The sequence below is a fragment of the Plectropomus leopardus genome, chromosome 7, assembly GCF_008729295.1.
Source record: "Plectropomus leopardus isolate mb chromosome 7, YSFRI_Pleo_2.0, whole genome shotgun sequence".
NCBI lineage: Eukaryota > Metazoa > Chordata > Actinopteri > Perciformes > Serranidae > Plectropomus > Plectropomus leopardus.
In genome coordinates, this window is record NC_056469.1 from 18,475,727 (window position 1) to 18,492,621 (window position 16,895).

Below are 16,895 nucleotides of genomic sequence, written 5' to 3' on the forward strand. Positions count from 1 at the left end.
GCACATCAACAACTTCACAGCAATGACTGCTTGCTAAACACCAAAGATGCAGACAGAAGAACAGAAAACAGAAAACAGTCATGAATATTCACCTGTCCCGGTTTCTCTTCTGAGACATCTGGGCTCTGGAGTGACGGTCAGTTTGACGCGCAGAGTCTTGCTCTTATTATGGCAGGATTGATTCACAGAGGCGTCCACCACATCATAGATGGTGTGCATCAGACTGGACATATCCTACAGTGACAGATACAACACAGTTAGTACAGTTTGTGGTCCTTTTTTTGACAAAAAAGAAACACATTAAAGGGGCAGATTATTGAATATTATGAATATATGAATAATAATAATAATATGAATATTAAGAGGACACAGCTAATGAGGGTGCATGGATAGAAAAAAAACTGAAGAAAAGAGGCGTAAAAACTAATAAACACGCACATCTTTTGTAACTTTCCCACTGTTGTCAAAGTCATAAAGGGTGAAGATCCACTCCTGACGGTTGTCATCCTCCACAGACACGTCACACTCTAAGTCCTGTGGATACATACAATCATACTTAATACACATCAACAATATGAAGGTTTCTATCCACATCTGTTTGTCAATAATACGCGAAGAACTTAAGTACAAATTTGAGGCACTTGTACTTTACTTTAAAATATACTTTTCATGTCACTTTATACTTTTATCCCACAACATTTTCAGAGGAAAAAGTGGTACTTTTTATTAGAACACTTTAGTTAGTTTACAGATTAAGATTTTCATATAAAAGCATAACAAGAGTTTAAAAAATATGCTGTTTTGTAATAAATTAAATTACCAAACAGTTTATACAAGTACAGCTGCAACAATTAGTTAATTAATCAGTCGATTGACAGAAAAAATTAGTTGCTAACAGTTTTTAAAAAAAAAAAACAATCTTTTTTTTTTTGGTTGGTTTTGTCATGTTCTGTTTTCTAAAGATTTTTCTGCATTGGGTACTCTTACTTTTAATATTTCAAGTATATTTGTTTATACTTTTACTTGAGTAACAATTTCAATGCAGGACTTTTACTTGAAACAGAATATTTTAACTATGTGGTTAGTACTTTTACTTCAGTAAAGGTCTGAACACTTTGTCCACCACTGAAGCAAAGTAATAGTACTTGCACAAGACTTGAAAGACAAAACACAGCCGCATTTATGACTACAGGGGGCAGCAAAGTACGTCCAATTTCATTGTCACGGGCTCCGTGTGATTCATAAACATTTTTACAAAGGAAATGAGTGCTGTCATCTTCACTCTGCATGAGACTTTATTGTTTACAAGAAGGATTGTGACACTGTTGTTTTCACAATCAAACGAAACCTTGTCTGGATGGGCATGCCCTTTTTCAGCAAATTTAAAGACTGCCTTCCCCTGCAAAGAAGAGAGAAGGCGTGGAACACTTAAAATATTTTCTTTAAGTATTCATAGATCTTTAGAGGAATAGAGCAGAGGCCAACTCTAATTCTGCACAAGTAAACAGACCACTTCTCTGCTACATCTCCTTTGTGTTGGGGAACACAGAGGAATAAGTCAGCGTGGCGGGCCCTGCCACCACCACCTTCTCTTACTACCTTCTTCCAGGAAAAATGAGCGCAACCTCTTCTCTCAGTTACAACTTTTTGGCAGTAACTTTGATTCTGATGTATCTAGTAACATGGCCATAATTGGAAAAATAAACATCTGGAATATAGGCCGTGCTGCAGGCACGGTGGAGAGCTGACACTGTGTGAAAGGCAGTGTACATTAACAGGGGAGGAGACCCCTGGGAGAGAAGCAGCCCTTTATGGTTCTATAATATCTCCTCAGCTCACATAACCAGGAGTGATCACCAAAGGGCAGATCTAAGCAGTTGTTTAAAACATGCAAGTCTAAACATTACAATCTATTTATTCTATTTATTGGTCCCTAAATTCAATCAGGATATGGGCTGGAACAGTGTCAACATGCAGACAGATGTTCTGTGCACAGGGTGAGGGCGTACAGCCACGGCTCGGATAGAGGTTACCCACCGTGCTTTTCTTTTCCTCACCTATGTTTAAATTATTTTTGCTCACTGGAACACAAAAAAAGTTGAAACTCTCGGTAAATGCTTTAGGAGAGACCTTTTTTTGACCCCCCCAAAATCTTGTCACCTGAAGCCACACTTTAGTATAATTCATTGTTTCTGGAATATTGCTTGTGCCTGTTCATAGCAGAGTGTTGCAACACTATAAACAGTTCTCAGCACACCATGTGGCTAGCAGAGATAGCCGAACCCCCGTTAATAATGATAATAATAAAGCTGGAGTTCCAATTAGGCCTGGGCATAGTTTAAAAAAAATATGATACCAGAACAAATAGCAGCACCTTGAAGTGATATAGATACCAATAAAGTACTTCATTTGATACATTTTCTCTACACCATTCAATAAACATCATGTGAATGGAGGTACTTTGTATTAAGTTGCGTAAAATGTCACACTACAGACTGTATGGGTTGTTGCTGCTGAGGGCCAATCACGTCACATTTAATTTAATTAAAGAATGCTTGTGGTGATTGTTTGCAAGCAAAACTATGCAAATCATGTTTATAAAAATCTGGGTACAGATGGATCAAATGCAGGGATCCTTTGACTGGACGAGTGTTTGTTCTTCCTAGTATTGGCTTATTTTGGTTGATACCTTACAGTTAAACTTTGAACGAAACCAGCTGTGACGTAATCCTTACTGGCAATTGTACATCATCAATTATGTTTTTGCCACTAACAGGCTAACATAACGAGAAAGCCTACAGAGATATATAACATTTTCTGAAATTTCTCTGACATTTTCACATTGTTGAAATCAGCTTAAATTCAGCCATGACAATGCAAATCTTTTGGATAACACTAAGCTACACTTTCTGTACTCCAACACAATGCAGGTGTTTAAACAATTCATCTCAAGCTAAATTTCAGTACAAAACTTCTCCTTAAATGAGACTTGGTCACAGTAACAAACAGACCATGTCAACAAAAGGTAAGGAAAAATGTTTAATTTCGCTTTAAGGTGTTTTCAGTCGGGTTGTGATAACAATCTGAGCCTGTCAGTGGTAAAAACAAGCACTTTTACTGGACGTAAATTGACGTTGCACAATTGCCCAAAGGGATTACATTGCATCCTGTTTCGCTGCTGCAGCTGCTCAATACTAGATGAATTTTAAAAACTGCTATTGCCACGAGACACTCAGATACAAAAATGGGAAAAGGGTCCAGGTTGAAAAACACAGAATTTTCCTTTTATCAGTATTGCGTGCCAGTACCCAGCTCTAGTCCCAATCCACCTGAGCTGGATGTTTCTGGTATAACTTTGCTAAAATTGGGTGGGAAGGCACCTTCTAGAGGAACAGGCCTAGATCAGAAATAGAACCCTGAACCTTTGGGCTACAAAATGTGTCCCTTTGTTGTTTATGCACGCGATAAACTAAACCACATGACTGCATTGCAAGGTTTCCAGGTCATTTAACTGCTTACATCCAGACTGATGCGTTTCTTCCCAGGAGCTTTGGTGGAGTCTCTGAGAATCTCCCGCTCTCCGTCCTCTGTGTGCAGGTACTGCAGGTAACTTTCACAGCCCTCGGCCTTCTCTGGAGGAAGAACCACTGTCAACACATGAGGACATGTTAAAGTTAGACACAAGGAAGCATGCAGAAATGAGACAAGATTTGTTTTGGCTCCGACTCTACAATTCCAAAGAAAATCCAAAACTGTCACAGTATCATAAACTTTACTTAGATGTTGATTTTTAACTAAACTGCTCACCCAACACACACCTATTTTGTACTTTTGTGCCAGTAACACACATGCATTGGTGTTGTTCTAACGAAATAAAACCCAAATATACTGGATTTTGCTGTATCTGTAAATAATGAATGCAAACAGCGATATAATCCATATGTTTTTACACCAGCATTGGGGTTGTTTAATTTATGTAATCGTAAATGCTAATTGCACATACATGCTCATCTGTCACACAAAGTTTGATCTGTTTCTGCAGCATAAAATATTCAAAGATTGTTTCAGCATATAGCTCATTAAAGACTGAGAAGACATCCTGCTTACCCTCTAGGGGACAGTGTTGATCTGTGAATGGTCCTTCCTTAAGCTCACCATTTGGAAACTCCTGGGACAAGGAGAGAGATGAGGAGAGAGGGAAGGGGAGGAGGAGGGGGGTCAGAGATGTAAGTGAATCTACAGTTCAGACCACAGACACAGAGAAAACAAACAGTTCCAGCTAAAGCATTTCCTACTCAGATGAGAGGAGAGGACTGGAGGCTCCAGCGCGGCCAAACACTTTGAACATCTGCACGCTTATTGTGTTTCACTGTCTGGGACGCAGCAAGCGCAGCCAAAGCCAAGCTTTCAAGATTCCTCCAAGCCCTTCAAATGGACCCCTCTCATCCATCAAAAAACCCATAATGCACTACATCGTCTCAGCTCTGTCTCTCTCCGAGCCAACCTGTTTATTCTCATCCTGTCTGACATGGAACCCAGCAAGGAGAGTTTGATGGAAGAGTTTAGGGAAAAGATTTTGTTGTATTTCTCACTGACAACTTGACTCTGAGAAGTTTGGTTTACATAAAACAAACCTCACAGTGAGCTCTCAGCATCGTGTGTATTTATTTTGAATGGAGAATAATTGCCACATGGAAATTTCCATGCAGATAGGATGGGACTGATTAAATACATTATTCCATAGCCATAAAACAAAGGCAGGACAAAGGGGTAAAAGGAGGGGGAAAAACACCGCTGTCATATGAGAATAATCTATATCCTGCATAAAACAGAACCACAATGTATTCACAACCATCCCACACATGTGCTAATGCTGAGGCACACTGAGGCAGAGGAGACGGGCACGCGCTCACACACACACACACACACACACAGAGAGCCATTCTTTAATTACAACTGGATTGTGGAAACAATGAAAATTAAGTACAGCACAGCCCCTAAACCACAAGTATTTAAACAACAAATGATTCATCTTATTTACGTCATCTCAGTCCTCTAAGCTGCTCGGCACGCACTTTGAAATAAAATCCCACCAGATTGAATCAAGGAGGCCCAGTGAAACGAGACAAATAAAAAACAGATAGATGCTAGAAAACAAAAGAACTCCGTGTACCTTCAACAGAGCCGGAGCTCAAGCGAGAGTCGCAACATCTGCATGCGTTTAGGTGAACGAGCCCCCCACCCCCCTCCCTTCCCCTTCCCCTTCTTTCTCAGAGTAATGACAGCGCCAGGGCCTGTGGTTCTATTTAACAATCTCAGAGCCCGTGATTATTCCTCACTTCAGAGGATGATACCTCCAGCCTGTAATCTGGCCCTGACCTTCACCGCTGAAGGGGGGGGGTGCTTGAGTCTCAGGGTCAAGGCTCGGACACCCCCTGCAAATTAGCCACTGGAGACATTGAGAGAAAACAGTGAAAAGAAAGGAGAAAGGGAATTGGGCCATGGGGAGAGGAGAGGGAAACAGGAGAGGGGCAGGAAGTGAGCGGGAGGAATAAAACAGAAAGAAAGGAAAGAGGGCACAAAGGGGAAAAGGAGGGAAGGAAAGATAAGAGGAACAAAGATGGGAGAAGAGAGAAGCAGATAAGAGAAGCAGGGGAGGATGTGGTTTGTTAAGGGGAGATATGGTCTATCTATTGCTTACTCCAGCCACCATGAGCTCAGTGGGAGAAGTGGAGGTGGGTTTTTATCAGTGGTGGACAAAGTATCCTGATCTTTTACTTACTTAGTAAAAGTACTGATACCACCCTGTGAAAATACTCTGTTACAAGAAAAAGTGCAGTGTGTTAAGTAAAAGTAAGTATGATCAGGAAAATATACTTTAGGTATTAAAAATAAAAGTACCCAATACAGAAAATTCTTTAAAAAACAAAAACACGCCACATCCTTACAATTATTAGTAAAAAAGAATTTAAAAAATAAAATAAAATAATTTAAAAAACAAAACAAAACAAAACAAAACAAAACAAAACAAAACAAAACAAAACAAAACAAAACAGGAAAAACACCCCGAACCCTTCAATATTGTTAAATTAACAACCAAAAACTCAAAATTATATGAGACAAAACAACAAAAAATTAAATAACTAAAAAATAAAATAAAGCACCGCCCAATAAACTCAAAATTATTATTATACAAAAAGAAAGAAAACCCCTTCCCACAAATCATTAAAAAATAGAAAACTCAAAATTATTATGAAAATATACAAAATACCCCCAAACTTCATTTATCAAAAGACAAGCAATATATATATCTATATGTTATATAGATATATATATCTATATATATAGATATATATAAAAAAAAGCAATTGCTCCCCCCCAAAAAAAAACCTAATCTGTTTTTAAAAAAATAACTGATTAATTTACTGTCAATTGATTGATTATTTAACTAATTGTGGCAGATGCACTTGTATATAATGTAAGCATTATCTCTTTTAAGTTTACTTTTTGGGGCATTTCCCTTTATTTATAGGCAGTGTGAGAGAGACAGGAAAGGCGGGAGAGAGAGGGGGGAATGACACGAAGCACAGGGCCACAGTCCAGACTTGAACCCGGGTCGCTGTAGAAGGCTTTGGCACATGGGGCGCACATTTTACCCAGAGAGCTAGAGGTCGCCCCAGCATTATCTTTTTTAAATTCTACCCATGCTTTGATGCAAAAGTCTTATTTTGCAAAGTAACTAAAGCATTCAGATAAATGTAGTGAAACATAAAGTAAACTATTTCATTTTGAAATGTAGTTGGGTAAAAGTATTAAGTGGCATGAAAAGAAAATACTCAACTAAAGTACAAGTATCTCAGATTTGTACTCGATTACAGTACTTGAGTAGACTAACTTTGTTACATTCCACTGCTGGTTTTTACACACTCTGGGTGGCTTCTGGGTAAGGTGGAGAAAACTGGTACAAGCTGCCATCTTTAATCACCAAATACGCACGCTAGAAACTAGACGAGTGTGCATCCCTACACAAACACACACACACACACACACACACATACAGTTTCCATCTTTTGTGGTTTCTGCAGCCAAGTTGTTGTTTCCTTTCTGATGCTTTTATCTCCCGCCTTTGTACCGCAGTCCCTTAATGAAGGGCAGTATGTAAGGAAGAGGGAGTTCACACAGACGCACTGTTCTGCAGCTCAGAGGAACATCAAAGACAAACCATTGATTCTTCTTATCCGTGTTCCCATGAGGGTGCAGAACAAGGTATAAGCACCTCTAAATGAAAGACAGGATTCAGTGTTAAATATAATGAAACGAGTCAATCAACCAGCTGCCAAAAGTGAATCTCATCTCTAATTAAAATCCTGATATCAGGAGACGTCTTGCTGAGTGCACAAGGAGGGGACCAGCAGGGCCTGTGTTGAACACATGGCTCCCCCCCTCACCACCACCACCTCCACGCTCATTACATTCATCGGGGGAGCTAATGAGAGAGCAGGCTGGGTCCGACCGCAGTCTGCAGTTTAACGTCTAAACACATGGCATCTCCATCCACATCGCCCACGGTGTCGGGCTCAAATCTGCCCACCACATGTGTAATTAACTGCTTTCTGGCATCTAGCTGCTCTCATTCTTTCACTATCAGATCACAGACTGCTCTGTAGGCTGCGCAAATGTGTTAGCGTTTTAGAGCAAAGTGTTGCTCGTTTTCCACCTGAAGCCCATGATATACACATCTACACAGTGTGTGATATTAAGGGAGACAGATGCATGTGTGGGACGGACGCTTAAACCAGAATGACAAGGAGATGATATTAGATCTCCGTTGCTTTAAAAAAAAGTGCACTGAAAATATGCACTGACAGTGTTCCATGTAAACAGGTTCTGTCTCCCAGGCGCCTTGACATAAGAGACAGACAGAGAGGTGTGTGATGTTTGTTCCTGTTTAATGCAGCAGTTCTGCCAAGCTTCCCTAAAGCCTCAGCCTACTGCCAGACTTTTATGTGGGATAGGGTAACCAGGGGAAGCTTTCATAGCTCCCTACCAGGTGACATCAGACATCCCCCAGCAGTCTCTCTCTTTCTGCCTGCCTACCACCCATCCTCCCGCTGGAAAACACTGCACATCTTTGTTCTCACATCCCCCCTCTTCTATAGCTCACCCCCTAAATATAAGCATTTCTTTTAGTCCATTCTTCATATGATGCACAAGTGATTTTGAAAATCATCCTCAAATACAGTGGAGGCTAACATGAAGATTGTTTACACAGTTCCTCTGGCCTCGGGGTATGAAATATGGCAACATGATCAGATGTCTGGATGCGTATCCAAGTACAAACATATGCTGGGAAAAAAAAAAAACACAAACACAGGATACTCTCTGGATGCCTCCTCGTATCATTTTGAAGTTTTCCTGAAATAGTTCAGATAGCTTATTTTTTTATATAAAAGAGTAATCAGTTTAAAAACAACTTTTGCAGTACAGTAGGCGCTGAAATTTCTCATGTAATTCTGTGTTTGCGTCTCTTCTTTTCTCCTGTGCGGTTTCTTGTCCGAACCAGACCAACAGCTATTTCCTTAATCTGATGCAAAGAGTGTCTTGGGAGACAAACACAGAGTGGCTAACAGTGGGAGTTCTCCAGGATGTACACAGTTTCAAGAAACACAAAGTCACCTGGAACTGACACTTCGGAGGGCGCCACAGGAAAGCCTTGACAACCACCAGCCGACCAGCATTCCTGCTCCCACTGGCCATTAATTGGGGATGATTGTGGGGTTTCCCAATGATGGAAATAGGGATTGAGTAGAACCAATATGAAGAAAGGAACGCTGGTTCGTAAACAAACTGCGTACTCTTTGCCGCAGAATGAAACTGGAGAGGGAGTGGGGCCATTGAGAAATAAAAGCCCTCCATTCCAGAAGAAACCAACCTGGCCTTGACTCAAAACCAGATGTGAGCGGTTACACTGAAGAGAGGCAGAGTGAAAGAGATGAGGGGAAGGGGGGGCTGAAAATATGGGAAGCTAAAGAGCGAAGGCCAGTTGCACAACTCCTGCCTCTTCTCTTGCAAGATAGTAAAAGAACAATATGTAGGTCTCCTGACGGCTAAACAGAAAGCTCTCTCTCCCTCATCAGGGTTCAGTTTTCAGTCCAAATCGGGGTAATTATGGTGCTCAGAGTCAACAGAGCAGATTGGCTTCAGCTAGTATTGAGTAGCAATATTAAAACAAACAGCAGATACAGTGAGCCTGCCTAATAATGACCACCACAATATAAACACTAGCTAAAAGGCAGTTTTAATGATTCAGTTTCTAATGGAGCGTTTCCACTAGCAGGTCGGTTCAGTTTAGTTCAGTTTGGTAGGCATTTTGTAGTGTTTCCATTGTGAAAAGTTGTAGATGGTACCTTAAGTACTTCTACAGGATTCCTACATAGAGATGGCAATTTCAACACTAAAGATCAAACTGTTTCAAAACGTTTTTTCACTTCCGGCTCCAGCACGTAGCTCGAGACGGATTTCGAAGCATCCCGTGATCGGTACCAAACCCAGACAGATTAAGTCTCTGTTAATGAATGAAACCGTTAAAATGTTCTCTAAACTAACTGTAACATAGCACAAGACTATTAGGTCAATTAGGTCACACAGCTAATAATGATATGAAATAGTCACCATATCCTACAAGAACTAAATCAACAGCAGTTTGATTTGATTTGCATGAAACCTGTTAAGGTAGGCTTTTGGGCTGGGGAAAAAGGGGAGCTTACAACAAAAACAATGATAAATGGGTGCAATGCAAGCTTCTACCAGCAGATGCCAATGTAGAGTGAACAGGTTTTGAAACATTTTAAAACATTTCAAAGCACTGGTTTAAAAGTATTGAAACATTTCAAAGCTTCAAATTTTCCATCTCTATTCCTAGGAAATTTAAGTTTATTTAAATTTAAGACTAAAGACTTTTTAAGACTTTCTATTGCTTTTCAGAATGACGTTTTAGACCGATTTTACAATAACCAAAACTAAAGGATAAATTCATACAAATGTTCATGTTACCATCTATTTTGAGATTTTACAATGCAACATCAGTTACAACAGTTTATAAAATCCTACTTCTCATGTCCCAATATGTTTTAAACTTTTGAAAGATTGATTTAAGACATTTTTATGACAATTAAGGCCTTATCTTTAGGCTAATGAATACAATGCTGCCTCTGGGATAACTAGTATACAGATCAGGTACCAAAAGGTGGAGCTAGAAATGCTGCAGTTTGTTGATTGGTCAGTAGGGAATTAACACTCTGTGCTCAGGGCTGAGCTGTGGCTGGTTTAACCACTGTTCATACCGTGACAAGTTTTACATACATTAGATAACTAATTATAAAATGAAAGGATGTTTCGCAGCCTCTACCAGAAGATGATTGAGAAAAAAAATATATCATATAATTCCCTGGGCCGACTGCTTTGACCACTCCACTTGTTTTCTTGTCTCTCTTGGATAACGTACACTTTTAGTATTAAGTGAATCTTCAAGCTTTTAAAAAAGTACCTCACGCAAGCCCGTAGCCCTGTTCTGTGGACGATAAACAGGGTAAAGACTCCACTCTGTATCACCGGTGAACAAGTGAAATACAGCAAGTGCCACTGGATGGAGCAGCCAGTAACAACAACAATACTGACCATATGTAAGAGTACTGTCTGCAGTGGAAACAGATCTAGGGTCTAGGTACCTGTTCGTAGGTGTTACTTTTAATTCCATTGGTACAATACTGAAACCCCTTGATGGAAACACAGCTTAATGTTGTTACCACGACTGAGCCAAGGACTCACAATAACGGTTTGGAGCATTTTCAAGATGAGCCTCAACTTTAACTTTTCAATCCCTGCCATTACTCAATAGCTAAAATGTGACTCTGTCTACTAATTACGGTATGTATGTGCCCTGACATGTCTTTCTATGAATGGAAATTAGATCAGAGCAAATGCCATCCTGTCATCTGGACCGACCCCATGTGGCCAAGATGGCCCAGATATGGCCCTTTCAGGGTAGTGGGACTCTCTCTGAGGTCAAACAGGAGGCAAAACCTCTCCCTTGGCAGGACATGAATCACTGGGGCGAAGCCTCTTCGGTCCTAGTATAACAACAGCTGTGGGGAGAGATGAGCATGCTTGCCTGTCTATGTCAGAGCAGCACGTAAACCACTGAAAGTCACCCGCTCGCCTTCAATCAGGAGAGACTATCTCCTAAAGTCTGCACGCCCCTCTTCACCCCTCTCAATGATCTTTCTCTCACTTTGATTATGACCTGCTGGATGGCATAAACAAAGATTAGCATCACTGGCTGACCACCCTGCATCTGTCACCGGTGCTGTAATCAGCTTGCCTTCATTAAAGTGGGCTTTGATAGGAGTCTGATGTAATGGAGTGCCCTCCTCTCAGCTGTCACAAAGGCAGCTACTGTAGGGACTTAGAAACCATGTGCTTCATACCAGTGACTGGAATCACACTCATGAATCTGGGTTAGGCAAATGTATTGAATTATAGAGGTAGTAGATCATAATACTGTTCATGTATTTGATCAGTTGCTGCAAAAGAGTTTTACAGAAAGACAAAAAAGCAAAGTTTAAAATGTGGTGACACACACACGTGCGACACATGGAACACGCTGCTTTAATTCTGAGGTAACAGGGCTTCGTGGTAACGCAAAAGCCTCTGTGTGGACTTCTATATGGCCATTGCCATGTGTTATACGGACTCAAACATTCAATGATCTACTCAAGCGAAAGTTTGGTGAAAGGGGTTCTTTTGAGAGTCATAAAATTATTTTGTTTAGGGATTTTAACGGGTAAAAATATAAAAATGTCAAGTCTTTAGAGGTTCATGCCTCCAGTCTACATGTCTTGTGATAAGGCATACTACTTCTATGTATATAGCATCTTGAAGGTCCAGTATACAGATTTTAGGACCCTGCCTGCCCCTCTCTGGAGTCCCTGCTTCTCCCACAAGCTCCCTGCCGTAAGTGTTTCTGAAACTTACATGATACATTCACCTGCCAGTGTGCTCCACATTCACAATTTCCCCTCTCGAACTCTGTACTATCACCTGTGGACGTGAGCTCACCCAGTCTGTCTACAAACCAGATTTTACTCAGCTTTGCTCCATTCAACCTGCCAAAACATTAAATTAAGGTCATTACTAACTACTCGCCTGCTCTGTTGTGCTGCAATCGGGTCCTACCACACTGCGTTACAGCTGTCCATTTTACATAGACGCTGATTTTGCACTGTTATTACCTCCGTTGCCAGCTTAACCACCTTAGCACCTTGAATGGACAGTGTAAAACGGGCTACTAGCTCTAGAAAGGGCCATTAGCATTTCCATATTGGCCACTGTAGTCCTCTCATATCCTTAGCACACAGGATAAATTTCAATTTGTTGCAGCGTATAACCTCACCGCTCGATGCCACTTAATTCTGCACACAACACCTCTAACTTACTATGTTAAAAATGTTTAGTCTTTAACATGTCAGAGTAATGCCTGTCATAATTTCCCGAAGCCAAGGTGGTGTCTCTGCATATTAAAATTCTTTGTTTAACCAACAATACAAAACCTGGAAAATATTTTAGTGAATATGCTAAATAAACTATTTAATTGTTTGAAACCTGGACTGACATGAGTTTCTTTCAAAAATATGGGGAAAAGGGCAAGACCAACTTGGCAAGAAATAACCCACAAATTGTACGAAATTAGTGATCAAGAAAATTACTTTAAAAACTAGTTTTAATAAAGAAGGGAGGATTTCAATTAAATGTTCCCCAAAAATGGGGGAAAATGTTTGCGTTTTTTCAGCACTTTTTTTCCAGGTTATCTTCTTGTTTGTGTTTTGTCTTTTACTTCTTTTTGGACTCGTTTTTGGGTAATCTGGGTAAAAATTTTTTTGCAAATTTTCAAACCATGTCTTAAGTTGTTCATTGCTCTCTCCAAATGTTTCTGAAAGAAATCAAACACTTTTTTGCTCAGGTTTCAAATGGTTAAACAACTATTCCCACCAACCTATTTATCAATGTATTAATCATTTCAGCTTTAAAATTAACTATATAAGTCAGCACCAGGCATAAAAACTGCATAGAAACTAGACAGGACATTAAGAGTCAGGATTTCAAACACACACACACACACCCTGACAAACAAGAAAGAAGCGAGTGCACAAGGCGCCGGCATATCAAAGCCAATGTGGGACAGGCGGTTAGACTCAAACAGGATGTTCCTCTGTTTCTGGCCTCCATGTGAAATTCTGTAAGCTCCCGCGCAGGCCCCTGGCTCTTAAGCCTGGCCAATGGGGAGTGCGCCCAGGCCGATAAAGCTGAGGGGATTTGTTCCACATTCCTTAGGCCCTTTAAACAACACAGTGGATCTGAGAATGCCAGGTTGTGGGCGAGGTGGCTGCAACGCCAATCCCATTATGGTCCAAAGCAACTCCACCAGGTACTCTCCACAAGTGTTCAGCTGAGCTGTATTCAAAACTGATCAGCTAAAATGATCTCGTGTCGCCAGTGGCTTGGTATAACTATTCAAACTGGCTGTCTGTCAGTTACAGTCAACAATGCATTTGTAAGCCCCTCTCCACTTTGTCTGCTCTGCGAGGAAAAATCCATGTCAACACAATCACTCTCACCTGTAAGGGTGCTTTTTGTGTACTGTAGCCAGTGTCAGGTTTCCAACTGTCTGTCAAGTATTGAGATGTCAGTTATAATTGCTCTCACCTGTGAGATAACCACCGACACCGCTGTTTTCACTGCTCGTGTTGTTAAGCTGAAAGGGATTTGAGTCACAGCTTTGAAAACCAGGCCTGGCAGTTCATAGGGGCGAGGCTCTGTGGTTGGAGGCTGGTGGAACTACAGGCGTTACAGTGCTCCTGTGGGTGACTGAGAAATGTAAACAAACCATGTTGGGGAAGGACAGCTGCGCGGCAGTGTGGAAGAGCTGCAACACTGGCCAAGCTTTACATGTAGAGTAGTTCCCCAAATTTTTGTCCGATGTACCCCGACATCAGATGAGTTCAAGGACCTTTTAGCATGGTCCAAATCGGTTCTTATGAATGGATTATAAACTCGATGTCAGATGGAGATTATAGCAGATTTTTTTTTTTTTTTTTTAGAAAATTTAATTTGTCATTGTGTTGATTGCTTTGTCAAGTTTGGACTTGCACTAATAATGGCAGAGGCTACACCATGTGTCAGTCATGCTTAACCCTTTAATATCTGAATCAACATCAGCTTCCTTATGCTGTGATCAGACCACTTTCACAATTTTAATCTCTGAAATCTGAGAAAATTGGTTTCTTTTTTTAAAAATGTAATAACTTGCTCAGGTTGATGGGGAGTTTAAACATTAAATTCACTAAAGATCAGAGCCACACCAATTTTTAATCATATTACTTGACAAACTACAAATTTTATTTTGAGTTAGTGGAGTTTATTTTAATTGAGCTTACCACATAACTTGGAAAATGCGTACCCAATGGGAATCACCAAAGAACACACTTGAATGATGCTCTCTCTCTGATCCACAATGACTTTTTGGCTGCTCACTTAAATCTGATGTGCTCCTCCTGCTGTTAAGAGCTTGTGGGTTGGTGGGTGAACTGCATGCTGGTTTCCTGAACATGTCCCCCAGCAGGATAAGAACAGGTTCAGGGTCAAAACCAGTGCTCTACCGTCCACTAGTTACTGCTCCCTATGGGTAACTTACACAGAGAGGTGCGGATCCATATGACTGACCACGATAAGAGGAGCTTTTGCAGCCATGACCAATCAGCCGGTAATGTAGTATGAAGTCTCAACACGTCCATCTGTGAGGCATACTGGGCAAACACAGCCAGGTGGCTGTTGTACAGTACTATTATTATTGCATTCATCCCTCAGGGAGAAACAGTCTCGCTGGTCACAGACCGCCAAAATACAGAGTTAAGTGCAGTAGGATGCAACAAATAACCAAGGTAGAACGGCAAGTACACAGGCAGAGCTCCTAATAACTCATCTGCTATAGCCTAACTATTCTCAATGACACTTGCCAAACCTCAGGTCCCAGGAGACGCCGCTTGTTTGCATAATTGGTAGTGTTCCTCCTTACTGTGAAATATTTAAAGCTCTGGGCGAAACATGTCTTGGCTTTGCAGATTGCTGCCCAGTTTTTGACTTTAAATATTGTGAATCTGACAGAAAAAAAGAGCTGCTAAATATACAAATTAGCTGCACCTCTTTTATCTCCGGTCTCTGTGTTGTTGTGTAACTCTCTGACTGTCTCCTGCAGCCGGTCAGGATTGCCAGTCTCAAAGACCACGAGAATTCTTGACACTGCATGAACAGGCTTAATTCCAAGCTGTGAAGTTCCTCACAGTCCTGGAACTGGACAGCGGGTCATCCCAGGGTCAACACCAAGTGTTTTCCTGAGGATTCCTAAAAATACACTCCTGCTGGGCTCAGGAAGCAGAGGAGACTCCACGATATTCAGACGATGTGAAGGAAGCCTGGACATGTAAAATGGACCGCTGCCAAAGGGCCACTGGCTGTAATGCTTTGGCATATGAAATGCAACTTCCCATGAAAAAAGGGACAAAGTTGAAAGCTGAAGATGAACAGACGGGGGGAAAAAAGAAAGAAGCACATGGGCCAATTACTGGTGCACCAAAATCATGCAAAGCTCATTCATATTTCTGTTGAATTATTCTCAAAGAAAATTACTGGTCGAAAAAAATAAAAAAGGATATGAGGGAATGTGAATGATGAATTACTTTTGAAAATGTAGCTACAAGACAAGAATTTTAAAGCCACATGGTGCAAACCATGAATTATAATTTTTATTTGTGACACATCACAGACACGGAAATATGCCGAGCAGAGATTTTGAGGCCACAGTCGGCGAGACTGCAACATCTGTGCTTCTTCCTTTTGGACTGAAGCTGCCATGTGTGCACTTTAGTGACCTCACAGACTAGCTGTGTGTGTCTGAAACACTGTTCCCCAGTGTGAAATTCTGGAACGTAATTCATCCATGGCACAAGCAGAGATCAAAAGGCTATGGTGCAGAGGGCAGCTCAGCAGAGCGCACAGAGAGCTGCTGCTTTCACAGCCATAATTACTGGAAACCAGGGCCGTTAGGCAATATGAAAGAGCACTTAAACATGAGCTGAGTTAGCTTAGCTTAGCTGCTTGTGTAGTCTTATCTTATCTCAGGTATAAAGCTACAAGTCTGATAGAGTCTTGTGCTCTATCACACAGCAAGTCTGGAGGCAGCCCACTTAAAAGCACTAAGTGTGACACTTAAGGTTTGATAAAAGCACTTGGAAGACGTTTTATGGTTCAAAAAGCTGAAGAGGCTGATGTGCAATAACACCTTTAAAGCTATAAAATAATCAGGTGCTGCCCGGATAGAGTGGTGCTCAAAGCTGAGCACATGACACTGGGGGTAAAAGTTCAGATATTCTGATACACTGGCATTCTTGAAGTGATAGGATCAGTCAGCCCCGATCAACATGAAGACGAAGGTGCTGTTATAGAGAGCTGCTATATCTGAGATCTTTGCTGTCTTCATTTATATGCAAATCTACTGCTTACTGTTAATGTTTGTACCACAAACTTTCAAAAGCAGATTTTCTATGAGCAAAAGATACTTTTTTCATCTTGTTAACACTGTTTTTAACACAATGTACTACGCTGTGTGCTTTTTTTTCAATGCTACAAGCTTCAAAAGTCACTCAGCAGCGATATCATGAAATGAAATCCTGATTTAGAAGAGAACGTTTTCTTAGTGAAGCACCTCCTACAAGCAGATGGTGTCTCTGAAAGGCTCTCAGTGAGGGGGGCAGGCATCTCAAGGAAAACTGCTGTTTATTTGA

General features: G+C 40.9%; 1 protein-coding gene across 2 annotated transcripts in view; it reads right to left on the minus strand.

Annotated features, from left to right (window-relative positions):
• Positions 1-16,895, minus strand: part of nkd2b (NKD inhibitor of WNT signaling pathway 2b) — a 32,317-nt gene that overhangs the window by 2,456 nt on the left and 12,966 nt on the right. For both annotated transcript variants that reach the window (XM_042490286.1, XM_042490285.1), the window contains exons 4-7: positions 4,108-4,168; positions 3,520-3,647; positions 439-534; positions 93-234 (exon numbers count right to left, since the gene is read on the minus strand). In XM_042490286.1, the coding sequence (XP_042346220.1) occupies positions 93-234; positions 439-534; positions 3,520-3,647; positions 4,108-4,168 (427 nt within the window). The remainder of the gene's footprint in view (positions 1-92; positions 235-438; positions 535-3,519; positions 3,648-4,107; positions 4,169-16,895) is intronic.